The sequence below is a fragment of the Scleropages formosus genome, chromosome 22 (assembly GCF_900964775.1).
Source record: "Scleropages formosus chromosome 22, fSclFor1.1, whole genome shotgun sequence".
Lineage (NCBI taxonomy): Eukaryota > Metazoa > Chordata > Actinopteri > Osteoglossiformes > Osteoglossidae > Scleropages > Scleropages formosus.
Window position 1 is genome coordinate 7,611,618 of NC_041827.1, and position 19,170 is coordinate 7,630,787.

The 19,170-nt window shown below is 45.8% G+C and overlaps 1 protein-coding gene across 2 annotated transcripts in view; it reads left to right on the forward strand.

The window, feature by feature from the left end:
* The first annotated feature begins 9,779 nt into the window (after positions 1-9,779).
* The window catches only part of LOC108918501 (zinc finger protein 385A-like), a 61,563-nt gene continuing 52,172 nt past the window's right edge, over positions 9,780-19,170 (forward strand). For both annotated transcript variants that reach the window (XM_018725821.2, XM_018725822.2), the window contains exon 1: positions 9,780-9,964. In XM_018725821.2, the coding sequence (XP_018581337.1) occupies positions 9,952-9,964 (13 nt within the window). In that variant the 5' untranslated portion in view covers positions 9,780-9,951. The remainder of the gene's footprint in view (positions 9,965-19,170) is intronic.

Here is a 19,170-nt window from a genome sequence, read left to right on the forward strand (position 1 = left end):
GGAATATGCTTTGAAGGGAACGTACTTATAGTACGAGACATAGCCAGGAAGACCCGGTGTTGCACACACCACCTTTTTAAATACATAGCAAAATTTCTAAGATGTAAATAAACCTGGATTTTATTTTTTAAATAAAAATAATACCGGTTATATCAAGTGCGGAAAATGTGCAAAATGGTGTTTTCTAAATCATGGTTGTAGCAAAAGCTCGAATGTCACAACATCCATGAATGTTGAATAGTGGTCGCGTGGAGGTGTTCCGGAGCTCGGCCTTTTGCGTTCGAAATACTTAGCGATCAAGGATTAAAGAGCTACTGATGGGACCCGAACACTCTCATGTTTGCCCTCATCCCCCTTTCTCCACACCTACTTTATTGAGGAAGGAGTGATGGAGGGGGCAGATGAGGGTCTTTCGGAGGGAGGCATACAAAGAAAGAGAGGTGGATCGGGGGGAGTGTAGCACAGCGCGCAGACTGACAGCTCTGTCGCTGCCCGTGTGGGAAAGTAAGCGACACAAGAGCCGAGCGAGAAAGAGAGAAGGCCAACAAAAGGCTTGTTTCACCTTTATTACAATTTGCAGCGTGCTACAAAGCCTGCCGCAACTACCGTGCTCGGGGGTACGCACCATTTCTGCATGCATACGCAGAGGCTGCGCGACAGACGACCTGTGCTGGAATATTTACGTGTCTTCTTCTAGTAGACTCTTCTCTCTAAACTGCCTTAGAATACTGGTAGCAGCTGCAACTGACTAGAATTTACTAAATGTTTTTGTCCAAGGCAATTTTGATGGGAGATGCCCTAAATTCCCTGCAACCTTTCGGCCATCTCCGCAGCAGGGCCGTGTCACACGCACAATCACTCTCACTCGTCCCGTGGGCGATTAGGGTCACGGTTCACCTGGAACACCTCTTCGGACTGCGGGAGCGAACCGGCGTACCTGGAGGAAACCCATATAGACGCGAGAAGGTCGTAAAAAACGCACGCAGACCGAGCCGGATTCGGACCTACGTCTGATCCCGGAAGCCGTGAGGAACCAGCGCGACCCGCTGCGCCACCGTGCCGCCTTCTTCAAGTTTGGAACTGGAGTGCTCATCTGGCGACAGTAACGGCGCGCGTACTTATGTGTAAATACTTCCGTTCAATGACGCTGTTGACAAATGCTTTTGAAAATATGCCTGTTATCATTACGGTAGAGCTGATTACTGTTTGGGACAAAAGTAAAGTCACTTGTTTTTATGTGGATTACTTTAATCCTGTGGGTTTTACGCACTTGTTGTAGTACGAAACAAAGGATATAAAAGAATAAGGGGGGGGGGGGGGGGGGGGGGCACCCATTCTGGAGGGCAGACACACGGAGGCACCAGCCAGCGTGAGGAATGAGCGAAACCTGAAAGGACGTATTTAGATGGAGAACAGAACGTCTGAGAAAACGGGCACGGCGAAGGAAGTCAGAGCGACGGACCGGGTCTCGGAAGAACAGATGGGCTGTATTGTGAGCTTCTGGTTGGCGACATCTGTCCGTCCAACCGTCCATCTGCCGCGCCACAGGACTCGGGCCACGGTTGGAGCCAACGTACGCCGGATCACATGACGCCGCACCGCAAGCGAGAAGACGCCTCTCATCAAGGGACCATTCACAGAAAAGAGCTCCGTTCTACAAAGGACATCCATGGATGGAGCTGCTGTCTCGACTACAGAGAACCAATATACTTCCATCATTTTTTAACTGAACACAGGCACTTTACACAAGTCTGCTCACATATCGTGCGGATCATTCCAAAGTATAAATATTTGCAGGTAAATAACAAACATATAGCGCATGAAAAACACGTTCTCAGTTCACCTTTTGGTTTTACTTTCAAGTTGCCATCACGATTTCTGCGTAAAAGCAAAGAAAACGACAGCAATGACAGATGAAGATTGTTACAAGGTGCATTTATGTAGTTTCTGCTCCGAGGTACTAAACGAAGGCTTTACGGTAGGGTGATAAAATTTAATGTGCGGATGTTGTACTTTAATCACCGGGTTCTGAGTCTGCTGCAGGACCTCGTGTAACCTTTGGCGTAAAAATTCCAGTACACTGCTGGGACAGAAAGGACATGATAAACTCTGCAGGCAGTTAATATTTCTGGCATCTTTGCAGAGCAGCAGGAAAACACTGTCTTCCAAACTTGCTCTTTTGCAAGGGGATAAAGGACAATTCGGGCACTGATCAGAGCTTGTTCTCCAAAGCTTTGCATTAGACATTAATCCAGGACAGAGAGGGGAATGAGTAGAGAGGGGACTGCTAATCCCCCACCCTCGATCTGAAACTCACGCGCACGCACGCACACACACAAAATCACTCTCTCTCTCTCATCCTCTCACTCCCAAAATGTACACACATTTGTAAAGAGGTTTATTATAGGCATAATTTGGATTAAATCACTTCCTTAGTGAAAAAAATATATTTTATGCATCAACACATTTTTTTCAAAGTCTGTAATACAGCAAGATGTCATTCTGACAGACAGGATTGTATGTGTGATTCAATTTCAATGAGTTCAGTGCAGTCCAGGTTGTGTCTACACTATGTCTGAAGCAGTCTGCTTAGGTGAATAGCAATGAGTGTGAGCATGGCTTATATCCATCCATCCATCCATCCATCCATCCGTTGCAGATTTAGTTCATAACACAACACAGCAAAATTTTTAAAATTTAATTGATTTGTCAATTTCTTGCATTGATTATGAATAGTTAAAGTTTACTGATTACAAAAATACCACTAGCGCTTCTAGAGTTTCAGTTTTAGCTTGTTCCTTTACAGCCGCTGGAAGGTTTTAGAAAGCATCAGAACATTCTAGAAAGTACCAAAAACAGTCAGGAAAGGATCACATCCTAAAAGTTACTGGAATATTTGGTGCTTGGATCCCAGTGCTAAAATTTGCCAAAATTAGCTGATTTCAAACATGTGGAATATTTTTCTAAAAATTGACATATAGTACAAACTAATACCAAAAGTAAGTTTAATTTAACAGAAGTGAATGCAAAATGCAAAAAACAACAATTTTTTTATATTGTGCAATTAATTAACACACACTTTCTACTTATATAATGACTTTTTATAGTGAATTCATAGTGTCAGTTTATAGTTTCAATAAATAATCAGTGTTGTTTCACATCACCAAAGTAAACAAAATAGCACAGATTTTTAAATCACGTGACATAACCTTTCTCTGTTGCTGTTCAAAAACTAAAGAAGCTCCTTTACAGTGACAGGAGCAGGCTCACGTCCACATTCCCGTCCTCATTCCATCTTTAGTTACTCTCCTGGTTCTTTCTTGCCATCGCTGCTCAATTCCTCGCTCCATCCAGTCGTCTCCTCCTGCCCTGGGAGCTACGTGGTGTGTAGCAGATGTTACTAGGGCAACAGTTGGTGCTGGGAGGGGCATGAGAGCCATCTGTCTAGGGTCAATGGTTTGTGTGGGGGCGGGGGTGGGGGAAGTATGTGCTCTTCTCTGCTTTCACACCCAAGGAACTACTACAGTTTGGAGGTGTGTGCGGAACAGCTTCATTTTGGAGGTCTAAAGAAGTTCATACATTTCTGGGGATAAAGACAGCTCTCCGCCAGGGCTCATTAGTAGCTAATAAAGGCCGCCGCGGTAGTGGAACCAAGCAGGCATCCGTTGACCACCATCAGCAGGGCAATTTGCTCACAGGTACATATTTCCTGAGCGCCATCCAGCTATTTTTCCATAAGACATAATGGTAATTTGAGCTCCTCGGAACGTGGATTTGCCTGCTCGGTGATTTTACGGACAAACGAACCCTTTTGTGTGCGGAACGGCTATGCCTTATGAATAATTTAATTATCGGCAATACTGCATATATCTCAACCAGAAAAGATATTTTCTGCACCATGTTTGTGACAGAATGAAAGCCAGACTTAAAAAAAAAAAAACTGTACCTGAATGTCCAGTTAAAGTTGTTAAATAAATAAAATGGCTGAGTGTTTATGTAAAGTAATAAAATGCCACTGTGTCAATTTCCTATCAATAACTGAAATGAAAGATTGACACGTCCACAAGCGAATGCCTGACAGTTAAGCCGGTTATATGTAGAGACTAATGTGCAAACGGATCCCCAAGGTCACTTCATGTTCTTAAGTCAGTTAGAGAGTTGTCAACACATGAAAGAAAGACCAGGAGGAGTGGAGACAGCTGACATAGTCTGACGACACACTGTGCCTCCATGAAGACGCTCCAGTAAACCAGCAGTGTCTGTCTACAACATGATCCTTTTCAAATAGCTCAGAAAAAATGAAGAGTATGTGGTCGAGGTTTAACATCGGCCTTTATTAATGTAAGAAAACAGATTTGAAAGATGGACGTGTTGCCTTCTCATGAAAATCTTCTATTTATCTTTATCGAAAGATAGCACTCGATCCTCTGTGCTATAAACTGAGTTGCAGATTTTCAACGATGCAAACATTTCCTGGTTTGTTAATATAATTTTAAGTCCCATTTTTTCGCTGTTATGTTTTCTGAAAATGACCCTGTAACAGAGCACAAATGGAGCGCGTTTCCGCTTTCTACAGTTGGATGGAACGACAGTGGGGGGGGGGGGGGGGTGCAGCATCTTGGAGCTGAAGAGAAACATCTTGTACAGGGAATTAATACAGGTATGTTTTTATAATCAATTTTTATTATTATTATGGAAACTGAGAGTGATACGGACAAATGTGCTCCTGTAATTGTTGGCCAGTTTTGTTAAAGTTCACCATGAATCACGTACAGTATTAGGAATTTAAGGCGAAACTCTTTTTAATATGTTCTCACCATGCAGTCCTCGATTACACTGCAACTCACTCTCCCTTCTCTAGTTTCAAGTTTCTTGCCTTGTGTATGTAGTACATGTAGACGGTGACCTATGAAAGTCTCCTGCAGACTGTAGTAATAAAGTATATAATAAACAACAAATACACAGACAGTAAGTAGAGCACCAACAGACAGACAATAAATATGTCTGATACTCCACCGTTGTACTCTTCTGTGCCATCGCCTGTACAGGATAAGCATTTGTATTGTTACATGTATAAAGCAGAATAAATATTTAATAAAATAATATAAAGTGGCTTTCTGTCCATGGTGTGCCGTCGTATTCCTGATGTGTCCAGTGTAAAGGAGTGCTGAGACTGTATGAGGTGTTGATGAAAATAGAATTATTAAGACTTACACCATATCTATAATTTATTATTTGTATATTTTCTCATATTTTAACAGTTAATAAACTGAAGAATTATGCTGTGCTATTAAACTTTTATTGATTGTCACTTGATGGGTGGACTTGCAAGCAATCAGATTTGAACAGACTCCGGGTCCTACTTGTGTTTGTAAGAGGAGGTAGAAATGTAGTCAAACAAACGCAGGCAAAAGAATATTCTTTCTGTGCGAATCCGGTGCGGACGCATACCTAAAAGCTAAATAGTTAAGATTTGAAGCAGAAACAGCTTTGATCGCTACACTACCTCGTGCCGCACCGCTATACACCTACAGCATAACAGTCTTTCCGTTACATATATCATGACATTGCAACTGCGAATTTAATGGTGTGTGAAATGTCATACGTAAACAAGGACCATCTGAGCTGGCTACACCGCACCAACTAACACATTTCTTACTTCAGAAGAAGAGTCTGAAGAGTCCATTCTTGGTGGTTACTTAAAACCATTCTCAAATAAACTAATGGTCCTGTTATGAATAGTACGGTCTGATCTGTAGGTTTGGATCCATCCATCGTCAACAACTGTTTGTTCTAAGGGGGGTCACGGTGAGCCAGAGCCTAACCCGACAACACAGGGTACGGCACCAAAGGGGGTGGGGGGGGACACACCCAGGACGGGACACCAGTCTGTCGCAAGATACTCCAAGCAGGACTCGAACCCCAGACCCACCACACAAGAGGCACCACCCGAACCCACCCCGCCACTACATCCTCCTTGATTTAAATCCAGCTCAGTCTTTCCAGCTGGCATGTTCTCCCCAAGTTCACATGGGTTTCCTCCAGGTGCTTAGTCCTTCCTCCCAAAGTCCAACTTGTATTTCGTGTACAGTATGTTGGTGACTCTAAATTGCTGTGTGTGTGTGTGTGTGTGAGTAGCCCCCCCCCGTGATGGACTGGCACCCTATCTAGGGTATACTGTGACCGGCTCAGTGCCCCGTGCTTCTGGGATGGGCTTTGGTGATCCTGACTTAGACAAACAGTCAAGGACAGTGAGTAAGGTTGGACTTAAGGTCACTAGAAGGTGTTCATCTTCAATTTTTCCACTAGATGGCAGAGCAAGACTAATGTCATTTTGATCCATGAAACATCATCCAATACCTCTGATACAGTATCATCCAGACAAGGGGTAAGATCAATAAACAAGCCAAAATCCACTTTGGTGTCAACATTTCATCCAAAAGGTCTTTAAATCATATTTGTTTGTACTGCAATTAAAACTATGTTCCATAATTATTGTTCAGAAACTTAAAAATATCTTTGAACGCTTTAGTCAGCTCTCACCTTTGTACCAGGCAGCTCGTAACGTTCAGTTGTCAGCTTTACCGTGCTGTACCAACTGATACAGCAGGATATTGTGTACGGCATCATTTCACGAACTGTTGCTCAGTGATTTCATTATTATTTCAAGTTCACTCTTCTGGCCTCTATAACAACACAGTTATTTATTTTGTTTGCAATACATTGTTCTTATTAAACATGCTTTGGCATTGTGGAACTCAAGCAGAGCTCTTTGTTTTGTTCAGTATCAATTTGCATCATTAATTTTTGAGCTTGAGTCTTTTAGGTGTTTTTCAGGTTGAAACAGTTTTTAAAGTTTCTCTGAAACGGTGCCGGTTCGAAGACTGTTTCTATTTCCGCTCCGCTCTCCGAAGACGCACTTACACGCTCGAGTGGTGAATGCGTGGATAGATAACGTACCACTCACTAGTACTCAGAGAAGTGAAATAAGAGAACGCAAACACAGGTATTTATTATGACAATTTTAATGGCGTGAACTTTATATCGGGGAATGAGAGCGAGGGAGAAGGAGAGTGCTCCTTGTAACTCTACCCCAGCGCCTTGAGTTGATGCAATGTGCTTACTGCTCCAAACTGTTACCTCTTCTTTGCTCCCTGTCCCCTCCCTGTCCTTTTAGGAGCCAGCTGGATAGATGGCCAGTTGTTGGGGGGGGGGGGGGGGGGGGTGACCAGCTGACATTGATTTGTGTGTGTACACATGTATATGTGTTTCTAGTGCTGTGAATCTATGTGCGTGTGTGTGTGTGTGCACATAAATGCCCTGTGCTTGTGTGTGATTGTGCTTCAGCTTAGTCGGGATGAGGAGGACCTAGTGAAATTCCTCTTTCGTTACGCTGTTTACCCCATACCTGTCCAACTCACAAAACGGCTATAATTCTCTATTTGAGGTCCGTCAAAAGCAGTCTTTGTGTTTGCGCAGACGAGATATGTTTGCAAATGCATAAGTGCGTTGAGAAATTAAGAAATGCAGTTAGGAGGGGGGGCGAAGGATCTTTCGCAAAATTACGCCACGGGGGAAATGCCAGAAATGACGAGCGCGCTAGAAAAATGACACAGGGCTCACAAAGTTGTTCATCATCTTTTCCGCTTCAACGGCATCTTTTGGTCTGGAATGAAGACGGAACATCTGACGCTTTTCGCTCCCGCTATGACACACGGCGCAGTCACACAGCGTGCACTAGGCTGCGGCACACACGCGCATAGATGAATGTTATGTAATATGTAGCTCACATCCCAGTGGCTTGCTACTCTTCTCCGAGAAGCTCTTGAATGTTTGCTGCTCGTTTCTTGCGAAGACCCCTTTGTTATGTGCTCACTGGGGAGGGGAACGCTCCCGCGCTACGGCTAGGGGGCTATCATGTGCTCCTCACAGTTCTCCAAACATCATCTTGCACAAACATCCATAATGAGGACCCATCTGTATGAAGAATCGTGACGCAATTATCACACTGCAAAGATATGGTGCAATGCAGTCGATGCAGTTTTAAATAGAGGTTCAGGAGTGAAGCATTAGGCCACCTCCCACCCCCGGCAACAATCTGTATATTAGAGATAAACTCCCAGGGGCCTCTGCTGTCCTGCCTGTGCTGCTCGCAGCATCCCGCCAATACCCCAACGCCACAAGGAAAACGTCCCAATGGTAATTCCAGTGACCAAGTCCCACAGATTTCACGCCGAAAGTGAAGTACCCCGAACTTTCCATTAGTCAGAAATGTGGTGAATTACAGATAATATTTAGTTTCTCAGCTCCAGTTACAGTTTACATCCTTCATACAGCTGGACATTTCAGAGAAGCAGTCCAGGTTCACCTTTAATGATGTCCTGCAATGGGTTGGCGCCCCACCCAAGGTGCACCCTGCTTTGTTACCTATAGACCGGTGTAGGGTTTGCTCCCCCCAGGACCCTCCATTAGGAGAAGCAGGTTAACCAGAACAAATCAAAGAACGAATGAATGCTTCGCTCAAAGAACCTGAACAACCAGCAGGATCACTGGGTTAGTAGATCATGATGCTGATGTGGGACAAAGTACATGCTATTCTTCACCTTTCACTTCATTTACATTTATTTATTTAGCAGATGCTTTTCTCCAAAGTGACTTCCAATGAACTCTATGTAGTGTTACTAGCCCACACACCTTATTCACCGTGGTGACTTACACTGCTAGATACGCTACTTACAATGGGTCACTCATCCATGCAACAGTGGAACACACACTCTCACTCATAAACTATGGGGGAACCCGAACAGCCTGTCTTTAGACTGTGGGAGAAAACATGCAAACCCCACATAGACCGAGCGGGGATCGAACCCACGTCCTCTCGCACCACCCAGGCACCGTGAGACAGCAGCACTACTCGTTGTGCACCCGTGCTGCCCGGTTCAGCTACTAAATGTACTCTTTAATTAAATCTGCCTTCTTAAAGGTCACCTATCCGGTACATTATTTTTGTAGAGTATTTGTCCCTGTTTGCTGCTGTATTGACAAGTTCTTTCCTATCACGACTGCCGGAGGACCTCTGGGCCACTCTGTGCTTTCCTTGCCCAGCAAGCTGTTTCTCAGGTTCAGCGAGTCGCCTTGAAGACGGCTGCGTGGATGTCTGCCCTTGCGCATGTTACATGAGACGTTGTCATCTCAGCACTGATTGCGGGTCATTAGCGGGGTCCGTAAGTGCTGTTTGTCAGTCAGCAACTTTCTCTTCACTTGATCCGGCTTCCACTCCTCTGCGCTCATTCAGATGGCAGCCTGAGACGCTTGCTACGCAGCTATTGGCACAACTTTGTCGTTTCTCGCAGCGTGCGACTCGAAGATTGACATCGGTCAGGAGTAATGTGGTGAGTGCGGAGCTCCCTGTATCATTGTTACCAAAGGACATCACAGTCCTCCTCCTTCTCCTCCTCTCCCTGGCCATTTCGTTCTGCATTCTGCACTTTACACTCAAGCGTCCTCCCGCGCCCCAGCACCCCCGGCCGTCCACGCAGTTGTCCTCACATATTAAATTCCTCATCCGAGGAAGCAGAATTAGCTACTGGAATCTTTCGCACTTGTTTCTTCTTCTCCCAGGGCTTGAAGGCTCAAGTGGGATACAGTGATAGAGTGCTGGGGGGGGAGTGCCCTCATGTTTCTCTGGACACGTGTCTCTTTTCCAGCCCTCTCGCTCTCTGCTCTCCCACCTTCCCTGTACATTTGTGCGTGTGTTCATGTGCGGTTTGTGTGCACGACTGAGCGTGTGCGTCCACAGCGGTTCGCACTGATTCAGGATTCACCGGGGGGCCATACACTCTCCATCTTTGTCCCTTACAAGACGCCGCGCTCTCATTCCGGGAATATTCACAGATTTAAGGTGTTGGGAACAGTCTGGGAGGAAAGGAGAGTGAGAGAAGACAGTGGACAATGTGGAGCTCAGGTATGGAGAACAAACATTTATTTGTTTCCCAGAGTTGCCAAAGTTGTCTGTTGATTTCGCTTGCTTTCAGTTACTACCGTTTTTACTGTTGAAACTGGTTTGTCTGCAAGGTTTCATTCAAAATCGCTTCTGCCTTTTCCCAGCACCCCCTTGAGGAGCTCATAACTCCATTCACACCTTACAGTAGGAAAAATCAGTTTTGTCCAGTGCACTGTGTACTTCTCTACTTCATATGACATCATCCGAGCTTCAAATGGTGTATTAGGGAGAGTTTTTTTATTACCGCACGTCAGGCCAACATGTTTCCCCCCCAAGACACGTGGTACTATAAAAATAAACAAGTGTAGAACTGGTGCTCACGTAACATCATTGGTAAAAACATTGGTAAGTATATAGGTACTCTAAAATGCAGCTTTGAAATTAATGTAAGAAATCCCCCCACCAAAAAAAGTAAAACTTGCCCATGGCAATGGGCAAAGTCGCAGTAAAATAATAACAGTTTAAAATAAGAATAATGATCATTTAATTGCTACCAAATGCAATGCTTAAAATATTAATGCACATTTGAAGGGAGTTGTGATATCTACGTTAAAACGATGAAAAATGTACAGTGATGCAAGAATATTGTTCTGTCAGAGACTTTGTTTGGCTCTTAAACAGCAATTCAGCAGCAAGTGTGAATAGTGGTTGAATTGGGTCTATGGACAAATAGCAGACGGTGTGAAAAAACGAGTGACACCAAATGCCTATAGACCCAGTCACACTGTTATGTCTTTGTATCTTGAATATTTCGAGATCATTTGATTACTGACACCCGGCCCCCTTGTGCTTCGACGCAGCCGCTGTGACGCAAACCTGTGAAACTGCTGCAACTTTGAGAAAGTAAAAAGAAACTAAAGTAGAAGGATATTGATTTCTGGGAGGAAAAATGATCAAGAAGCAGAATACGGCGAAATGCACCACTTTTCAGACATCGTTGTGACCGGACATAGGTCTCATTTCATTGGGTTATTTCTTTCTGTAACATATAGGGCAGGTGGAATCGTAGTAGAAGCCAGTTAACCAAAACAACATTTGACAAAGTGGTCATAGGTTTAAGTCCCAGGAATGGCCCTGTGGTTTTGTGCATTTAACACACACACACACACACACACACACACACACACACATTTTCAGAACCGCTTGTCCCATACGGGGTCGCCAGAGCCTAACCCGGTAACACAGGGCGTAAGGCCGAAGGGGACACACCCAGGACAGGACACCAGTCCATTGCAAGGCACCCCAAGCAGGACTCGAACCCCAGACCCACTGGAGAGCAGGACCTGATCCAACCCACTGTGCCACTGCACCCCCTTTGTGCATTTAACAAAAATACCCAAACTGCTTCAGTGAAATCAACAGCAGCAATAATAATAATAATAATAATAATAATAATAATAATACACACACTTTCTGAACCGCTTGTCCCATATGGGGTCGTGGGGAACTGAAGCCTAACCCGGCAACTCAGGGCCTGTCGGAGAACACAACCTGGTCCAACCCACTGCGCCACCATGCCCTCGCCCCCCCCCCCCCATATAATAATAATAATAATAATAATAATAATAATAATAATAATAATAATAATAATAATCCATTAAAATCAGTGGGGGTGCAATGGCACAGTGGGTTGGACCTGGTCCTGCTCTCCGGTAGGTCTGGGGTTCGAGTTCTGCTTGGGGTACTTTGTGACGGACGGGCGTCCTGTCCTGGGTGTGTCCCCTCCCCCGCCAACCATACACCCTGGGTTAGGCTCTGGCTCCCCACGACCCCAAATGGGACAAGCGGTTCAGCCAGCGTGTGCGTGCATGCGTGCATTAGAGGCAGACTACCAAAGAAACAAACTTCTCCGTTGTGATTAAGGTCAGACCAGAGTGCAGAGTTAGTGCGGAGTCTCATGGGGAGCAGTGATGTTCCACCTCAGGTATAAAACTGGCAGAGATGTGCGAGGGACTGTCGGTCAACTTTTATATTCCACACACAAACGGAGGCTCCGGGACATCTGCAGGTTCACGTATTTCTCCGGGAAGATACTAAACTCTCCTATACATTTCATCCATTCTTCAAGCAGGCACAAATTTTCTATTTGCACGTGAGCAGCGAGGACCGAAACGCTCGGTTTTTTGCACAGTAACTTATTCAATAGGTTTGCACCGTGAAATGAGAGATCCCGCGGAATCGGTGCTTTTGTGTGTTGACAGTGGAAAGATAGTTAGTGGTATATATAGATGAAACGCTGGTGGAAGACGAGCTGTACGGCTACCCACCCACTTCCCCTTTGCCCTTTCCGAGTAGCCTCGAAATTCTGCAGCATGGTGTCAGAGACACCGGAGCCGAAAGCGAGAGGTAGAGGAGCTCAGCAAGGCCGAGGCGTCGCCGTCCGCTCGTACGAAACTGCCGCCGTGGCCAAAAATAATATGCGGCTTGACAAAGGCGATGCGTTACCGTTTGCGAAAATGACGCGAAAAGAAGGAAGTGAGGTGCGAAAGGGAAGAGAAATGAGAAGGGACGATGAGGTCGAAACCCACGCTTTCCATAAACATCACGTGCAACGTCGGTGGTAGTGAAAATGATGGGATTTTCACCACATATTGGAGGGAGTTCCTGGATCTGGTCCCCGTTAATGACACCCTGTCCATCATACGATGCCTCCGCTGTGTACCGAAACAAATCAACCGGGGCCACGTCACAAAAACAAGTACCGAACTAGATGACATTCACTCTTGCGCCAAAAATAACTGCTGCGGCGTGACTTCTGCCGAAGAACACATCGAACTAGACGCGATTAACTTAAAATATATCACGTCGGTCCGTATATCCGATAGGTTTCTGCCTCTTCGCCTGTGAAATAAGATTTATCCGTACTTTGGAACGACAGCTGAGGAATCGGTCTGCCACGCTAGTGACAATTTCATTCACTCTCACAAGTGTGACAGTGTTGTGTTACCGCGGTATGTGTGTGTGCGTGTATACGCGTGCACGAGAATGCGCGTGTGAGCAAGGACGCAACGTAAGAAGGCATCCCTCCGTCTCCATTGAACATTAAGGCAACCTGCACAGAGAAAAAATTTACCGCGACTCTCAATTCCTGCTGTACTGATCCCTTCCTCCAATTTATTGCGTTAATTAACTGAAAAAATTATAAGCAATAGGTCAATAACTAGAGTATGTAGCTGGGAGTAAAACGGAGGTCGGCCAGGTTTCCCCACCACTCCTACTTTTGTATAAAATATGTTGGTACGTAATTCTGGAAGCCTTATTTTATTCCAGTTGCGTAGTGTGTTGAGATTTTTAGATGCTTATTTTTAACTCTGTTCTTACAGTTTACCTGTAGGCCATCAGCGGTTTCCACTCTAGGTTGCAGTCATGTGAAGGTGCTACACTGCCTCATTTTGTCCACGAGAGGGTACCTGCAAATCTCCATTTAAACAGAAAGTCACTTTTAAAAAAAAATGCTTTGACACAGGGGTGTCCAACATTTTCTGGCCAAGGGCCGCGGTCATCGCGAACTGGTCAGAGGGTCGCAAGTGTAAAAATGAACAAAAAAAAGTAAATCCGATATTGTAAAGAACATACTGAATCTTAAATGTCTAAGGTAACTCAGAAATTATTATTTATTTTCTATAGTTGTGGTGTGTTTAGCCATATTATCATGAGTCAGTAGAATGTATGGTATTCATGGCAGGTGCATCAGGCGTTGACCATTTTACGGATGTTCTCGCAGGCCACACACACACACACACACATTGAGTGAAACCGTTTGACCCAAGTGGGGTCGCGGCAAGCTGGAGCCCAACCTGGCAGCACAGGGTGTGGGGCTGGAGGGGGAGGGGACACACCCAGGATGGGATGCCAGTCCATCACAAGGCACCCCAAGCAGGACTCAAACTCCAGACCCACCAGAGAGCAGGACCCGGCAAAGCCTGCTGCACCACCGCAGCCTCCTGTTGTAGGCCACATTACGTGAAACAGCGGGCTGTATGTTGGACACATCTGCTTTAACATCTCATAGGGGGGTGCGGCGGTGCAGTGGGTTGGACCGGGTCCTGCTCTCTGGTGGGTCTGGGGTTCGAGTCCCGCTTGGGGTGCCTTGCGACGGACTGGCGTCCCGTCCTGGGTGTGTCCCCTCCCCCTCCAGCCTTAGGCCCTGTGTTGCCGGGTTAGGCCCCAGCTCCCCGCGACCCCAAATGGGACAAGCGGTTTAGACGGTGTGTGTGTGTGTGTGTGTGTGTGTGTGTGTGTGTGTGTGTGTGTGTGTGTCTGTCTGTGTGTCTGTGTGTGTGTGTGAGCTGAGGTTTATGTTAATGTTGGTAGAAGTCTGATCACCCTCTTCTCAACCAGCCCCCCCATCTGAGCTGGGATGAGGCGCCTGCGCTCTCTGAGACAGAGGTTACGATAACTCCTGAACCTTAAACCAATGAAGCAGCATGGTTCTTCCGGAACAGGGGGCTGTGACCTCCAGCTGCTGTGGAGAGAGCGGAATCGGATTACTGAACTCACAGTCCACCTGACCTGCTCTTGCAGCAATAAAAACCAGAATTCTTTGTTCATAATTTTACATTCTTTGAGTGTTTACATATCTGAATGTGCATATATAAAAGAACATATGCATATGTGCATATGTTACATGCATTTATGTGATAAAGAAACGTTATGAATAACCTAAATTAATGAAATATACTGTATACTATGTATATGAATATGCATGCTTGAATACGTAGATTTTTACATAAGTGAGTAAACTGTTAGTGTGGTGGTTGAATCTGTTGCCCTTGGATCCGAAGATTGTTAGTTTGAATCTCACCTCCTGCTGCAGTACCCTTGCATATGGTACTTACCCTAAATTGCTCAGGTTAAATTACCCAACTGTATAAATGGGTAAATAGCTGTACATGGCTTAACATGGTAAGTTGCTTTGGAGAAAAACATCAGCAAAAGAAACATAAATTAGTGTTTCAGTAAAACCCTTAGACATGTTATATTTAAAATAATTTTGATTGCTTTTCGCTTAATTTTGGCAACCGTTAAAAAAGGGGTTTAGCGTAATTAATGTAGTGAATGTACACTCACTATGTGACGAGAACCGAAATGCAAGTTTTGGCAATAAAATCCCAAACTGCATACGTGTCCGATTTCCTGCTGGTTGAAGTACTTTTTTGCAGTATGAGTTACAATTTTCTCTGCATAAACAGTTACTGTGGTAAAACCGCTGATTACATGACAGACACAAATCCCCTCCCGTTTTAGTAAGTTACTGTATTTACCGCCGCTCAAAAAAATGTACTACACTAGAGATTTTAAGCCTGCTTCCCTTCGCGTGCTCCCTGGCCGAGAATCCGTTATAATGCTGGCAATTTAAATTGTTAAAATCAATAACAACTGAGTAACTTACAAATACCTGTGAAATTATTTCTGGAAGTGTGGTCTGTGGACCTGTGAGTATTGATGTACCTTGATGTTTCGTACATTTTGCTTTAGTAAATCCAGGTAAAAAATGTTAAGAGATTCAGAGTTCATACTGCCTGTTGACAAATATTTTACTTGCATTGTGCATCGCGTGCATTAGAGCCCCTGGGCTCAGTTCTGTGCCTGCTTCATCAATATGACCAGAGTAGGCTGTTGCATACATTAATATTTTATATCAAAAGCTAAACCTGATGGACATTCACTGTCATACTAGGGTCTTGGCAATAAATTTTTAGAGATAAAAAATGGATTTTGAAAAAACTTACATCTAGTGTACATATGAACTAGACCTCCTTCAAGTACCCATCTATCCATTTACATTTGTTGACTTAGCAGACAAGAGGGGGTGTGGCGGCACGGTGGCACAGTGGGTTGGACGGGGTCCTGCTGTCCTGTGGGTCTGGGGTTCGAGTCCTCCTTGGGGTACCTTGCGACAGACTGGCATCCCGTCCTGGGTGTGTTCCTTATGCCCTGAGTTGCTGGGTTAGGCTCCAGCTCCCTGCGACCCCCATATGGGACAAGTGGTTTGGAAGGTGTACTTAGCAGATACTTTCTCCAAAGCAACTTCCAATGAACTCTATGTCATGTTATGAGCCCACACACCTTATTCACCAAGGTGACATACACTACTTACACTGGTTCACTCATCCATACATCAGCAGAACACACTCTCTCTGGGTGAACCTGAACACCATGTCTTTGGAGTGTGGGAGGAAACCAGACATGAGGAGAACATGCAAACTCCACACAGACTGAGTGGGGATCGAACCCACATTCTCTTGCACCATCCACCCATCCATTTTCAGTTAGTGCTGACCCAATCCCATAGCAGTTCTTTGGAGTATACATCTAAGAATATCTAAAGATGTCTTGTAAGCAGCTATGAAGACACAGAGCATACTTTCATAAATTTTTAAACTTTCTGTTGTTCAGAAACAAGTTTAAAAAAATCTGCAGACTTCAAACAGGCATAGGGACAACTCGGTATGCGATGCTTTTCTGAATTATGTTATATTCGCTGGGGGGTGCTGTGGCACAGTGGGTTGGACCGCAGTCCTGCTCTCCGGGGGGTCTGGGGTTCGAGTCCTGCTTGGGGTGCCTTGCGATGGACTGGCGTCCCGTCCTGGGTGTGTCCCCTCCCCCTCTGGCCTCACGCCCTGTGTTGCCGGGTAGGCTCCGGTTCCCCGCGACCCTGTATGGGACAAGCGGTTCTGAAAGTGTGTGTGTGTGTGTTATGTTCGCTGTTGTCCAAAAATCCACAGAAATTCTCAGTCATGTTTTCTTAATAAATGACTGGGCAGAGAAGCAGGCATCGCCAGAGCAACGGACTGAGAGTCATCGCCTCATTCGTAGACTGAAAGCTGCAGCAGGTCCAAACGGTGATGTTTTTTGGACTCCCCTTTGCAAACAATCCAAACCCTCGTTGAAAAAACACCAAAACCCAGAACAAACTAGACTGTTGTATTGTACAAATACACAGGTTCACTGACTCCCTGCAATGTAAAAGACCAAAGAATGTGGTCAAAGATCATGTCAGCAACTCCAAGTCTGGAGGAATGAAAGGCCTTTGCTCCAGGGCCAATGTTGGCTTTAGGGTACGGAAGATGGATTACTCTCCTATTTTTTGCAAAACACACAGAAAAACAGCGTTGGTTCTTCAGAAAGCTCTCTTATTGCTTGAACAACGGAACCGCGTTGGGTTTGTTTGTTTTCTCTTCGTCTTCATTACATGTTTCCTTCCCCCTCCCTGGTCCTTATCTCCTCTTGCGATCTCCCACGTCTCTATTCACCTCCGAGTCCACGCCGACCCCACGGCCCGTCCCTTGTCTTCTCCCCCGACGCCGGCCTTCCGTTCCCACTCGGCCATGTGCCCGCACCCGGGCCTCTCCTTCCTCCTCTCCGCTCGCACTCGATTCTCCGCCAGTGTGTGACAGAAGATCCCGAAGGTCCGATTTCACCCTCTCATCATGACATCCATTAAAGTCCTGCTGGGCCCAGCCCTCCCAGCCAGGACAGCCCATTAGCGCCTGGGCCATTGAGCACAACACGACCTGGGCCTGAATTATTGATACCAAGGCGACTAATGAGGAAACCCAACCCCTCCGTACCTACCGCTGACACAGGCACTAAGCTGCGTTCCGAAACAGCGGACGTAGGCGGGGGGTCCGGACCCCCCGTCCAACCTGGGCGCACCTGCGCACCATTTCTGTACACCTTGGCGACTGTTGGCAGAGATGGAGATGGGAATGTTCAACACTGGGACAAAAATCCCCTGAATTTTGACAGTTTGTCAAAGGTCCTGCCGAATGAGAAACTAAAAGGGCGCGATGGAAAAACATGAGAATTTCAAGGTAAATTAAAGCGAGAATTCAATGTGATGAAAAGCCACACGCTCCAATTCTATTGTTCTCGTTGTTTTTTTTCCCTCACGAATAAATGCGCATCTGTCTCATCGTTTATGTACGTGTGTTATGGATTTGAGGGTGCGTGTGTGTTACCTTATTTCCAGCTGCAGTTTTTCGCATGAGCCCGTTATTGTACATGCGCGCAGTGCTACAGCTGTCTTCCAAAGGATGCAAAGAGTCAACGAGCTTCTTTAATATTCTCTTCACTGCTCATTGACTCACGCCGCAAAAACCCGAAACAAGAGGGGAGGGGGACGGCTTGGAGGAAATGGGTGAGAGAGAGAGAAAAAGGCGAGCAAAAGGCAGGAAATATCGCAGGAATGAAAGAAAAGGAATCTTTCTGCAGCCCTCAGCGTATGTGTGTGTTTGCAGCAATCTGGCCGGAGGTTATTAATTTTTTGACAGCTCCGCTAAGCTTTGCCTTTTTCTGCTCGTGCCTCCGTAACAATCTGGCTGTCTGCCTGTCTTTATCCGTTCCGAACTGGAATTTTTTTAAAAACTTATTTGGTTAAATGAGGGTTGCATGGGGACGGGGGGTTCGGTGCATAACCTTGTGCTCAATACGACACACTATTTTTCAGTGTTTTGGTTCAGCCTCTTCAGTGAACCGTGCACACCCCCCCCCACCGACCCCCCCAACGAAATGCCTCGCCTGTCTTCCAGCTTCCAGCCTCCTCCCCGTCACTCTGACCCTCTTCATCCCTCTGTCAGTTCCAATTTAATCTCCCCCTCCTTCTGCTTCCCCTGCTCTGTCGCTTTCCATTCCGTCTCCCTTTTTTCTTCTCCCCCCTTCCGCTTTCCTCATTACGCCTCTTTTGAAAACCCATCGTCCAAAGAACGAAAGGGACTGTGAGAATATGCGTCCGGCGCGCACGCAAAGACGCGAAAGGGAGCTAAGAGCAGAGATGGTGAGTGAATGCTGTTAAATGATAAACTAACCCCTATCATGGAATTCAACGGGGGGGTGGGCAATGGTGGTAGTGGTGGTGGTGGTGGGGGTGGGGTCACAGGATTGAATAAAACCCTAAAAAAAATGACAGTTCTAACACTTATACGCTTCTATTGCAAAAGGATGGAGAGAGTGACAGAGAGGGGATAAGTGAAGGACCGAGAGATGAGCAAGTGAGGGGAAGAATGGATGAGATTGGCTTCATGACTTTACCTCTGCAGAATAACATGCAGCGCCGGGGTCTCCGATTGGCTACTGCTGCCACCAATCAGAGCGCAGGCATGTAAGGTGCCTTTAGGTTATACCCAACCCTAAAAAACAAGGAGAGAGAGAGGGGGAGCGAGGGA